General features: G+C 37.0%; 1 protein-coding gene across 1 annotated transcript; it reads right to left on the bottom strand.

The window, feature by feature from the left end:
• Positions 1 to 4,789: 4,789 nt before the first annotated feature.
• Positions 4,790 to 5,849, bottom strand: LOC144293247 (olfactory receptor 4A47-like). Its single transcript, XM_077864337.1, has one exon. The coding sequence runs from the start codon at positions 5,717 to 5,719 to the stop codon at positions 4,790 to 4,792; it is 930 nt and encodes a 309-aa protein (XP_077720463.1). The 5' UTR covers positions 5,720 to 5,849.
• Positions 5,850 to 13,829: the final 7,980 nt, after the last annotated feature.

Genomic DNA, 13,829 nt, shown 5'->3' with positions numbered 1-13,829 from the left:
ACAACAGACTTTTATTCACCTTAAAATGAAGGCAATTCTGACACTTGCTAAAATATGCACTGATCTACAATTCACTATGCTAAGTGAAAGAAGACACTCACAAAAAGACAAACATTGTATGATTCCACAGACATAGGTACTTAAAACAGACAAATTCATAGACAGAAAGAAAACAGAATGGTGGTTGTCTAAGGCCCAGAGAGAGAGAATGGGGAATTATTGTTTAATGAGTGTGGAATTTCAGTTTGGAAGATGAAAAAAACTCTGAGATGGGTGGTGCTGGTACTTGCATAACAAATGTCAATTAACTTAATTAACCATCATGACACTCTGAAACGACTCAGTGCCACTGAACTTTATAATCACAAATGGTTAAAACCATAATTTTTGTTATTTGTGTCTTGCTACAAGTTAAAAAACACATTTAAAAATTAAGTTGACTTCATTAATAGGTGCATGATATCAACCATAAACTACAGCACAATGGCTAGAGTATATGCACTTATCATTGGATTTTCGCACACTTGTTTAGAAAATAGGTACATCATCCCAAATAAAACTAGCAAATTAAAATCTTTGGAGCTGTATCCCAACAATTTGCATTTTACCAGAACTCTAATTCCCATGGTACATTGAACTTTGACAATCAATTTGACAACACATAAATCAAATATGATATATTTACAGTGATAAATAATTTCCTCCCTGGATCTTTCCTCACAGTGGCTTTATATCAAAATAAACATAATTTGGACAAATAGTGTTCATGAGCCTCAGTACCATAGAAATTATCTTCTTTTCTCTTTTCCATTTAAAAGACAAAATTATTTTCTAAAATTATGGATATCTCTTGAAGTTATTTTTACCCTAGAACTTCCTCATGGCATTTTTCACCTCCAAGTTTCTGAGTACACAGGTTTAACAAGGGAATTAGCATGGTATAAAACACAGACCTTGATCAGTGGATAAGGTGGTGAGGTGGTGAACGGGTGCAAATACTTAAGTACGCAGGACATGATATTAAGACCACCACAGTGACATGAAAGACACAGATGGACATGGCTTTGTGTCTATCCTCCCAGCAATAGGTATTCAGGGAGCATAGGATGATCAGTTAGGAGTTCACCAAGGGAAAATTTTAACAAGCTGATGAACTCACTGTTGACAGCAACAAAGAGACCAAGAGTATGAGTGTCCATGCAAATGACTTTCAACCAAGGATTTACATCACACACAAATGGTCTATGACATTGGAGCCACACACAGGCAGCCACACTATGAAGAGGACCTGAGTCTTCTTCTGAGACAAGGACAAAGCCTCTAGCACATGCCACCTGGAAGACGAAGCTGTATCCCTGTCACTTGTGATGATTCCATACTACAAGTCTTTGCAGATGGCCACATGGATACTCAGCAAAGACATAAGTCATGCACTAGCATTTCAGGCGTCATGGATGAAGAACAGCAGATATCTAGAAGAGATGAGCCACATGGGCAGAAAAATGGAAGCAGTACCCAAGGTCATGAAAGATGATTTGTTAAACGAAAAGATCGCTCATGGATAACAGTTCTCAGTACTGGAAACCTTTAAACTCTTCCTAAATTAATATTCTTAAATTGAGTCTTCTAAAAATAATAATTGGCTTTGGTTTTGCAATTAAACCAAGATAAACTTATTTTACCTTCATTGTAAACTTATTTTAATGTTAAACTTATCTTTCTTATCTAAATGTAAACTTACTATTTCATTTTACACTTGATTTGGAAATAGAATATGCAAGACTAGTATACTGAAAGAATAGTAATGAGGGACTGTTAGTCTCATCACATATCAGAAGATGATATATCAAAGCAATCATGTTACAAATCAACTGGGACATGAATAAAGAGATCAATGAAACAGAATTGAGTCCTAAATTAGATACAAATATGTATGAGGGTTTAGAATATAATAGTTAGGATTTTAAGTCAATAGAATAAAAAAAAAGCATGAAACTATTTTTAAAAACCTGAATTTTAGAAAGTAAACTAAAATTCTAATACTCTTTAACTCCTGTGTCTAAATAAATTCCAGATGGACCAAAAGTTTTAATGTATGATACACAACCTCAAAAATGTTTTAAAATTTAAGTACTAACATAAAGTTGAAGAATATTTTTATATGAATGGTCTTTTTAAAAGCAAAAATCATTACATGTTAAATTTAAAAAAACACCTTTTACATGCCAAAAGCATTCTACATACTATATAAATATTAAACATACTGTTAGCCAGAAAGATAATACTTATATATATACAATAATAAAAGGGATCATTTCTTTAGAATGTAACCAATCATAAAAAACCAGTATGTAAAATATCAACGATTGAATGAAGTATGTAAAAGCATTAATAGATGATTCACAGAAAAAGGAATACAAATAATATTAAACATGAAGAGATAAACTCAATGATATGAAAAACATTACAATTTAATCAGATTGTCTTATATTGAACAATTGATTATCTTATTGAACATTTATCAGGTATGGTTTGTTGAGAATGTGGACACAAATACTCTCACAGACTATAAGTAGAAGTGTAGCTACTGGTAAAATCTCAAGGTTGACAATTTGGCAAGAACAATAAATATTGACATTTAATCATTAATTCAAATACATATCTCAACAATTCCACTCCTAGGAGCTCATACTTACACATTATCACAAACATATAATTATTGCAAAATTTTTTGTTATAGAAAAAGGTTAGTAATAACAGGAACAGAAATGGATACATTTCTTTTAGCATATATAAGTAAGTAATATGGAGCACTAAGAGATTTCTAAGGACTGGTATGGAATATCCTCAAGATGTTACAACACTTTTATGTGTAATTTTTTAAAACCAAACAAATAAATAAACAAAAACCAGAAACAGACTCAGACATTTAGAGAACAGATTGGTGGTTGCCAGAGCAGAGGAGGATGGACGGATAGGCATAGTATGTGAAGGAGATGAAAGGAACAAAGTTTCAGTGATAAAATAAATATGTCACAAGAATGAAAAGGACAGCATAGGGAATACAGTAAAAAATGATGTGGCAACTTTGTATGGTAACACATCAAAACTACACTTATCACAATAAGTATCCCTTAATGTACATCATTGTTGTCTGTATTGTATATCTGAAACTAATGTAATATTGTATGACAATTATGCTTCAACTAAAAAATTAAAAATTAAATTATCCTAACTTAAAAGTTTATTTTATTTTACTTTTTATTTTAAAAGATTATTTATTTATTTAAGTTAGAGAAAGCGAGGAAGAGAGAGCACGAGCAGTGGGGAGAGGTAGATAAAGAGGAAGAAGTAAACTCCCCATTGAACAAGGAGCCTGATGCAAGGCTGAATCTCAGGACTCTGGGATCATGACCTGAGCCAAATGCAGATGCTTAACTACCAAAGCCACCCAGGCACACTAAAACTTTATTTTTTAAAAAAAAGAAGTTGCATAATAAAAGCAAACATTTAAATACATGAGAAAAATTCACATACATATATTTAAATCCAAGTGCATTTGTAAAGTTGTTACCTCAAGAGTCTGCAAGAGATTAAAAACTAGCTAAAGGAAGAGGAGTAGAGACCATGCTGAGAGATAAGTAGGTAATTTATTCAACATTTTATCCCATTGTATAAGCTTTGCATTTATTTATTTATTATCCATTACATTTCAATCTTTCTTATAAAAACAAGTATTACACTTTTTATTTTATAACTAAGAACAGAAATTTAATAAATAAAACAGTCTATATACATCATTAAGAATTACAGATAATATAATAAAAAGAATTACCTTATTATTTTAAGATTTTTTTTATGTCTTTATTTGAGAAAAAAGAGACTTGAGGGGAGGAGCAAAAGGAGAGGATCAACTGACTCCACACTAAGCAGGGAGCCTGATCCAAGGCTCTATCCCATGACCCTGAAATCATGACCTGAGGAGAAAACAAGAGTCAGATGCATTAACCCACTGAGCTAGCCAGGTTAAGTTATAAGAATATAACTAAAATAGGGCAGCCCGGGTGGCTCAGCAGTTTGGCGCCGCCTTCAGTCCAGGGCCTGATCCTGGAGACCCGGGATCAAATCCCACATCAGGCTCCCTGCATGGAGCCTGCTTCTCCCTCTGCCTGTGTCTCTGCCTCTCTCTCTTTCTCTCTCTCTCATGAATAAATAAATAAAATCTTTAAAAAAAAAAAAAGAAAAAAAAAGAATATAACTAAAATAATGCTAAGTATCAGAAAAAAACTTTAAAATATAAACTGATTAAAACGTTGTAATCATATAAATATTTCCTCATTAATTCATTGCATATTGTTGATTCTTGCTATAAAGGCATTACACCATTAAATGAAGTACCTACAAGGTATTATGGACCTTACATTCTAGCAGTAAGAGAAAGTATAATTATAGCACAATAATCCAGTTCATTCTTTAATTATAATTAACTTGAGTTATTTTTTTTTAAAAAGGAACTCAGATTCATTTAAGAATATTTCTGGGACACCTGGGCAGCTCAGTGGTTGAGCGTCTGCCTTTGCCTCCGAGTATGATCCCAGAGTCCTAGATTGAGTCCCATATTGGGCTCCCTGCATGGAACCTGCTTCTCCTCCCTCTGCCTATGTCTCTGCCCCTCTCTCTGTATCTCTTGTGAAAAAATAAATAAAATCTTTTTTTAAAAAATGAATATTTCTGTATTCATAGAAAATGGGCCCATGTAAAAGAATTCTGTTCATGGTGGATAATACACTTATCTACTAAAAGATATAACATTTCTCCTCCAGAGCTTCTTCATAGCATTTGTCATCTCAGAATTTCGCAAAGTGTAGATCAACGGGTTCAGCATTGGGGTTATGACTGTAAAAAACACACTCAGGGATTTGTCAATGGGGAAGGTCTTAGCAGGTCTTACATACATGAAAATACATGGAACAAAGAAGAAGACCACCACAGTGATGTGGGAGCCACAGGTCTGGAGGGCTTTCCGCTTCCCCTCTGGACTAAGGTTCTTTAGAGAGTGCAAGATGACACCATAAGAGATGAGTAAGAACGCAAACACAATAGTGCAGATCATCCCTCCATTGGCTACAACTAATAGCCCAATGACATATGTGTCAGTACAGACCAGTTCCAGTAAAGGGTACATTTCACAGATGAAATGATCAACAACATTGGGACCACAAAATGGGAGCCCATAAATGGTGCTAACTTGAATTACTGAATGCAGAAAACCTCCAATCCAGGATACCACCAGCAGCACAACACACACCCATTGCCTCATGATAACCAAATAATGCAAAGGCTTACAGATGGCCACATAGCGGTCATAGGCCATCACCAGCAGAAGAAAGACCTCTGATCCACCAAAAAGGTGCTCTGTAAATAGCTGTGTCATACAAGAATGGAAGGATATGGTATTTTCCCCAAAGAACAAGGTTGAAATCAATCTGGGGGAAATGCAAGAGGAATAAGTGACATCCATAAATGATAGGTTAGCAAGAAACAAGTACATAGGTGAGCCCAGGGTCTTACTGAGAGCTATAGTCAACACAATGAGCAAGTTGCCCACCACTGTCAAAATATAGAAGAGCAAGAACATAACACAAAGGACCTTCTGTTCCTTAGGATCCTGTGTGAGGCCCAAGAGGACAAAGTAAGTTACGTTGTTTCTTGGTTCCATCTAGTCTGGATAGGAGCTGACTTCTCATATTAGAAGCAGGTGATCTACAAAACAAGGGGGGAAACCTTTAAATGCATTGTTAGATCACGCTTTCATTGACCCAATTAAAAGAATGTGGAAGAGATACCCATTTGTGTCAAATGTTTCATAGACGTTATGATTTCCAATTTGAACAAGCCATGGTTTCCTGCACTCAGTGGTAGCATACAAAATAATCATCAATGAAATAGTGCCATTATAAAAATAGTCACACAATCTGAAGGCCACACGGTAGGAATTTATCAACCAAACAGCAATTAAAGAAAGTGTCCCAGAGGAAGCAATGCTTTAGCTGAATTTCAAAGGAAAAGAGAATGACCAGAAGAAAAAGGGGCAAGGGAATTCCATGAAAAAATGTGCACATTTTATAAAAGTGAAATACCTGAGACCCAGTTAGGGTAATTGACATATTCTAAGTGAGTGGATGAAACTGGGAATGGAAGGTTGCTGACCTAGATTGTCTGAAACCTCTTCCTTAGGATCTGTGGTTGGATATGCCCACTTTTCCTGACCAAGAAATCTGGAACCATTCCAATGTTGTGTCTCTCCCTTAATTTTTAAACTTTCAGTATGCAACATCTCCAACTCTGGACATTTCCAATTTGATTATCAGTTCAGTACTTATAAAACTAACTTTTTAATTTTTCTCCATAAACATGGGGGTTTCCCATCTCACTAATTGGTACCACTTTCCACATCATTGACCAGACAAGAAATATTACAGTATCCTTCACACCTCCCTTGCTCTCATATCATTTATCAATACCTTTAACAAATTATATTAACCCCCTTCAAAATATATCACAAACTGGATCATTTCCCTCCCCTCTCCATTTCTGACCCACTGCAGTAACCTTCTGCAGTGTCTCTTCCCTTTCATCTGGCCTCCATCAATTTGTTTTCCTAACACAGCCCAAATGATCCTTTTTAAAATCTGATTCTGATCTAATCACTGCACCGCTCATAATTACAGTGGATTCCAATCATTCACTTACAAATTAATGAATCACATTTTATATTACAGTAAGTGGAACTATAATCCCCTTTTCACATTTGAGCAAACTGAGGCTAGAACATCAAATAAATTTTCCCAAGGTCACCCATTTTTAAGTAATAAAACTAGAATTTGAATCCAAGCTTGCTTTATCTCAAAGTGATCTCACTTTTACATAATAAAGCTACTCATACAATTGCAAAGCCTGGTTTCCACTATTTACTGTTAGTCTTACCATAAGAAAGCGAGTCCATAATCTGAAGGAACACTTTTTACCCATTCACAGCGACCTCAAATTCCTCCACCATTCAGTTTAACAAGAGAGAGCAAAAAACTTCAGCAGTACTTGCGGGTGTATTTTATTTCATTCAACTATCTATTTTCTCCACGGAGTCTTCAGTTATTTGGAAGTTTGCTTTTATTTGCACCGTAGATTATTCCCTAGGAATTCCACTTTCCATACAGAAAAACAAAAATATGTCACGTTAGGATAATTTATCAAAAAGATGGTATACAATGGAATATTACTCAGCTATTAGAAATGACAAATACCCACCATTTGCTTCGACGTGGATGGAACTGGAGGGTATTATGCTGAGTGAAGTAAGTCGGAGAAGCACAAACATTATATGTTCTCATTCATTTGGGGAATATAAATAATAGTGAAAGGGAATATAAGGGAAGGGAGAAGAAATGTGTGGGAAATATCAGAAAGGGAGACAGAACATAAAGACTGCTAACTCTGGGAAACGAACTAGGGGTGGTAGAAGGGGAGGAGGGCGGGGGGTGGGAGTGAGTGGGTGACGGGCACTGGGGGTTATTCTGTATGTTAGTAAATTGAACACCAATAAAAAATAAATTAAAAAAAAAAAAAAGATGGGATCCCTGGGTGGCGCAGCGGTTTGGCGCCTGCCTTTGGCCCAGGGCGTGATCCTGGAGACCTGGGATCGAGTCCCACATCGGGCTCCCGGTGCATGGAGCCTGCTTCTCCCTCTGTCTCTCTCTCTCTCCCTGTCTGTGACTATCATAAATAAATAAATTAAAAAAAAAAAAAAAAAGACAAGTAAGTCTTCACATAAAAAGAGAGCAACTGGCCATTTCCCAGGGAGGTTTTTCTCAAGAAACTTCTTTCCTACTAATTTCTAAATAGAAAAATACCATTTAACTGTTTAGTCATCTTCATTCTGTCCTGTTGGTTTGCTCAGATAAGCTGACTTGATATTTTAGGAGACATTCTTGTGTTTTTCTTCAGATAATGCTTAAAACCTACCTGAATCCTCCTTAAAAAATGTGTATTAGTTGCTAGGAGCATAGCATCTTCTCCCCAGTAGGAACAAAGATCATTGGACATTTTATCCCTTCTAACCGTATTCCTCATTCAGTGCTAGAATTGGAAAGTATCCAAGACTGATTTGTGTTTAATTAAATTCACTGGGACTTTCCACAAAAACTTTTAAAAACATCTCTTAAAAAGATACTAATAGGGCAAATCACATAATTAGCTTCAGAAAGATGTAACATAATAAAAAAAATAGCTTTAGAACTGTTGTGAGACTACTGCTGGTAAAGAATAAAATTTCAGCCCTGTCATGTTGTGTTAGATGAGATTAATTTATCATGTATTTCTCCATTTGTCATAGATAGTTTTTCTTTCCTTTCATTAAACACTCAATTTTTGCTGCCTTGAAGTGTGATTAGATGTTCTAGATATATATTCACAGATTAAGGCATAATAACTATTAATATTAATCTCTTTAATTTGGAGATCCTATTGTCTGCTACGAACTTTGCTATGAATGGGAAGAGAGGAATTAATGAAATTGGGGGGGAAATTATGCAAAAGGTCCTTTCTTGGTGGACCTTATATTCTCATAATGGAGTCAGACAGTAAATAAGGGGAAAATTTAGTAAACTGATTATATCCTTCATCAAAGTTAATGATAGAGCAAATAGGGTTCTCAGGGAGATTTCTACTATGGAGAAGGTGATCAAGGAAGGCCTTTCTTCAAAGGTGATACTTAAGCTGAGATCCAAAGGATAGAAAGTGGCTACCATCAGAAACACTGGTACAGGTAATAAAAATTAATTAAGTAAAATAATCTCAGTTCACTGATGGCTAAACATTTCTCAGGGAGTTTTATTCCAGAGCTATTTTGAAAAGGAAGGGTGAGCTTAGGCACTCTCATCTTGTGCCTGATTGTAGTGGGAAAGCTTTCCACTTTTCCTTGCTGGGTGTCATGTTAGCTATGGATCTGTCATATGGCCTTTAGAGTGTTGAGGTAAAGTCCTTCTGTATCCAATTTGTGTTTTTTTTTTTTTTGAAAGTTGTTTGCTTCTTCGCTTGTTTTCACAAAAAAAATAAAAAATGCTGAATCTCTGTACTACCAATGACAACCCAGAGAGGATTAAGAAAACAATTCCTTTTACTACAGCACAACTAGAACAAAATACTTAAGAATAAACTTAAACAAGGAGGCAACATTTCTACAGTGAAAAATGACAGTGTGTCTGAAAGATATTCTAGAAGACATAAATAAATGGAAAGACTTTCTGCAACTGATATAGTTCTTGTTTTTGAGATGTCAGTGCTACCTAAAGTAATCTAAAGATTCAATGTAACCTCTAACAAAATCCAAAATACTTTTTGCAGAAATACCAAAATCCATCCTAAAATTCAGGTGGAAACCCAAGACACTCCAAGCAGTCAAGGTAACCTTGGGGGAAAAAAACAAACAAAAAGTTGGAGGACTTCCTGGTTCTAAAACTACAAAGCTATGGTAATCAAAACAGTGTGATATTGGCATAAAGGTGGACATAACAATAGAATCAAATACAGAGCCCAGAAAAAAACTTTGCTTATGTGCTCAAATGATCTTTGATCGGTGACAAGAGTATTGCTGGGAAAAGACGGGTGGTTTAAAAACGGTGCTTTGAAACTGGATATCCACATGTGAAGGAATGAAACTGAACACTTAACAACATACACCATACACAAAAACGGACTCAAAATAGATCAAAGATCTAAACTACCAACTAGAACTATGAAATTCGTGGAAGAAGACATGAACGAAAGCTTAATAACTTTGGATTTGGTAATGATTTCTTGAGTAGGACACCAAAAGCACGAGCACAAAAAGAAAACATGCATAAATTATACTTTGTCAAATTTAAGAACTTTGCACGTCACAGGACACTATTGGCAGAGAGAAAAGGCATCTTACAGATGAGAGAAAATATCTGCAATTGATATATTTGATGAAGTGTTAGTATTCAGAACATATAAAGAACTTCCACATCTCAAAAAAAAAAAAGTCTTTGCCTCATTTCATTTTTTTTAATAATAAGTTTATTTTTTTATTGGTGTTCAATTTGCCAACATACAGAATAACACCCAGTGCTCATCCCGTCAAGTGCCCCCCTCAGTGCCCGTCACCCATTCACCCCCACCCCCGCCCTCCTCCCCTTCCACCACCCCTAGTTCGGTTCCCAGAGTTAGGAGTCTTTATGTTCTGTCTCATTTCATGATAGCAGTGTCCTTGTTGCAGCAAGAGCCCCAAGTCAGGCTTCTTGCTCAGCAGGGAGCCTGCTTTTCCCTTTACCTCTGCCTTGCCCAAGCTTGTGCTATCTTGTGCTCTGTCTCTGTCAAATGAATAAAATCTTAAAAAAAAAAAACACCATTCTGATTAAAAATGAGCAAAGGACCTCACCAGACATTTCTCCAGAGAAGCTATGTGAATGCCCTATAAGCACATGAAAAGATATTCAATGTCACTAATCATTTAGGGAAATGTATTTTAAAACCATGATGCAACACCACTTCACATCCAACAAGACAGCTATGATCACAAAATGTAAAAATAGTAACACATGTAGAACAGTGGACAAATCAGAGCAACTGTGTTTTGCTGGTGGGAATGTAAAATGATACAGCTGCTATGGAAAATGTTATGGTACTTCCTAAGAAATTAAGTAAAACTTTATTTTATGATCCATATTCCAATTTGGGATATATACATAAAATAACAGAAATCACAGACTCAGACAGTTACTTCTATGCCCATATTCATGGCAGTATAATTCATGATAGCCAGAAGGTAAAAGCAGCCAACATGTGTACTGACAGATAAATGTATGAACAGAGTGAGGTATATACACACAACAGTTTTGTATTTACCCTAAAAAATGAAGGAAATTCTAACACATGCTAAAATATACATTAACCTACAATTCACTATGCTAAGTGAAAGAAGACAGTCACAAAAATAAAATATTGTATGATCCCACAGACATAGGTACTTAAAATAGACAAATTCATAGATAGAAAGAAAACAGAATGATGGCTGCCTAAAGCCCATAGAAAAGGAATGGGGAAGTAATGTCTGATGAGTGTGGAATTTCAGTTTGGAAGATGAAAAAGCACTTGACATGGATGGTGCTGGTGCTTGCATAACACATGTTAATTAACTTACTTAATGAATATGACAATGCAAAATGACTCAGTGCCACTGATTTATGCACTTACAAATGGATAAAATCATAATTTGGAGTAGCTAGGTTGGCAGCATAGTAGGAAGACCCTAAGCTTCCCTAGTCCATCTAACACAACTAAATAACCTTCAGATTATTCTGAGTACCCAAAAATTTATCTGAGGACTGACAGAACAAACTGCACAACTAGAGGAACGCAATAAGCCACATGGAGGAAGGTAAGAAGTATGATGATGTGCTTTGTGGGGAAAGGGATCCCAGTTCCTGAAGGGGGAGAGCCCCATTTGCAGAGAATGGTGAGAGTGGAGAACACAAGGCTACACACAAGGAGCCATTGGTAGGGATAATAAGAGGGGCTGATTTTTGTAAGTGTTTGCAACCAGTGGGGCTCAAAGACTGGGTTCCCTGGTCTTGGCTAGGACAGAGAGATATGAGGTTGCTGCCTTACTCCTGGAAAAGAGACAGGCCGGTAATCCAGGCAGATAGCACAATCTAAGGATCACTTAAGGGGCATGGGGAGACATCATTTTTACTTTTTGGAGCACATCTTTGAGAGGTAGCATTGCTTCTCTGGGGACAAAAGAGCCAGAAGGCACCATTTCCCTTCTCCACCCATCAGCATAGGAACAGAGACACCTGCTAGGGGTGGTTTAGCTGGACACTGGCTCTTTAAGCTGCTTTGCTCTAAATCGCATGCCCCTGCACTCTAACAAAACTGTCCTTCTGGGTCAAACATGCAAGGGTTCCAACACAGTGAGACCCTACTCCAGAAGACCAGTGTGGGTTTCTGTACACATCATGAAGTTTAGAGTTTTAAATGTCAGCAGGCTTGTCTGGATTAGAGCCCAAGGTGCACTGCACTGCTCTAGACAGGCAAGTAACCAGATGCAGACAGTGTGTGAAATCAGAGACCTAAAAAATACTGGGACACTTGAGGGGAAATTATTTGCTCCTCTGAAACTGCTTTCCTGAGAGCAGCAAGCATGGACTCTACTCTCTGGGGACAAAGGATATTGCTAGTGCTATTTCCCTCCCTTACCCATCAGCATAAACCAGCTTCAAAAAACAGCACATTGCCAAACTGGCTGCCTAACCTGCTTATACCAAGTCCCTCTTCACTGTACCCTGATGGTAATGCTTTTCTTGGGCAAGTGTACCCAAGGACTAGTGCAACAGGTCCCTTTCCCAGAGGACCACCAGAAATCCCTGCATTCACCACACATTCTACTGACCACAGAATTCTTCAAAGCTTCACTTCTAGTGGAAATAGCATCAGGTCTCCTTAATCAAGCAGACCAGAGCATACCTAGTTAAAACTCACTGCATTCTGGCCAAAGACCAAACGATCTCCTCCGGATGCAAACAGAATCTTTGCAGACAATTGACCTGAGTGACAGAGCAGCCAAAACACAGTCAGAGTACATGAAGCACACACCAAAGACATTTTCTGAAGCATCAGACCCTGGACACTATATGACCTCTTCTACATAAAGCCATTACTCTCAGGGACAGGAAACACAATAGACTTCCCTAACACAGAGAAGAAGCAAAGTCCTAGTCAAGATGCCAAAAAAGAGGAATCCATCCCAAAAGAAAGAACAAGGAAAGGTCATGGCCAGGGATATAATCAAAACAGATAAAAGTAATAAGCCTGATGCGGACTTTAAAGCACAATCATAAGGATATTAGCAAGGCTTGGAGAAAAACAGAAAAGACATCAGAGAGACCCTTACTACAAAGATGAGTGAAGAAACTATCAGGATGAAATCAAAAATGCAATAACTGGATGTAATGACTACAAAAATGGAAGATGCAGAGAAATAAATAAATGCTATAGAAGACAATTATGAGCAATACTGAAATTGAAAAAAGAAAGAAAAAATTCTGGATCATGAGAGTAGACAGGGAATTCAGTGACTCAATCATATGTAAAAAACAGTCATATCATATGAGTCCTGGAAGAAGAAGAGAGAAAAAGGAACAGAAGGTTTATTTTAGGAGATTATAGCTGAAAGTTCCCTAATCTAGGGAAGGAAATAGTCAACCAAATTCAGAAGACACAGAGAACTCTCATCTAAATCAACAAAAGCAAGTCAACACCAAGATATTGTAGTTAAATCTGCAAAATATTGAGATAAAGAATAATCCTAACAGCAGCAAGACAAAAGAAGTCTCTAACCTACAAGGGAAGACCAATAAGGTTTTCAACATCTCTCTGGAGAAACATGGTGAGGCAGAGGAGAGCGGGCATGATATATTCAACATGCTGAATGGGGAAAATCTGCAGCCAAGAATACCCTATCCAGCAATGTTATCATTCAAAACAGAAGAAGAGGGATCCCTGGGTAGCTCAGCGGTCTAGCGCCTGCCTTTGACCCAGGGCGTGATCCTGGAGTCCCAGGCAATATTGATAGATATAACCATAGCCCCCACACACAAAATCTTTCTTGGAGGTCCTCACTAACTTGTAGATATCCTGACAACGAAATGTTTGAGAATCACGGACTGCAGCAGTGAGACCATGTGACAAGAGCACTCCCTGCGGGAGAAGAGGGGTCAAGGACAAAGTCATAAATCCCCAGGCCTGTC

This window comes from Canis aureus, chromosome 21 (assembly GCF_053574225.1).
Source record: "Canis aureus isolate CA01 chromosome 21, VMU_Caureus_v.1.0, whole genome shotgun sequence".
In the NCBI taxonomy this organism is placed as follows: domain Eukaryota; kingdom Metazoa; phylum Chordata; class Mammalia; order Carnivora; family Canidae; genus Canis; species Canis aureus.
The sequence above is the reverse complement of the archived record's forward strand: the minus strand, read 5'-3'. Positions and strand labels throughout refer to the sequence as shown.

What these genes read in the sequence shown, in the direction of transcription:
- LOC144293247 (XM_077864337.1), bottom strand. Translation starts at nt 5,719, where the DNA reads ATGGAACCAAGAAACAACGTAACTTACTTTGTCCTCTTGGGCCTCACA.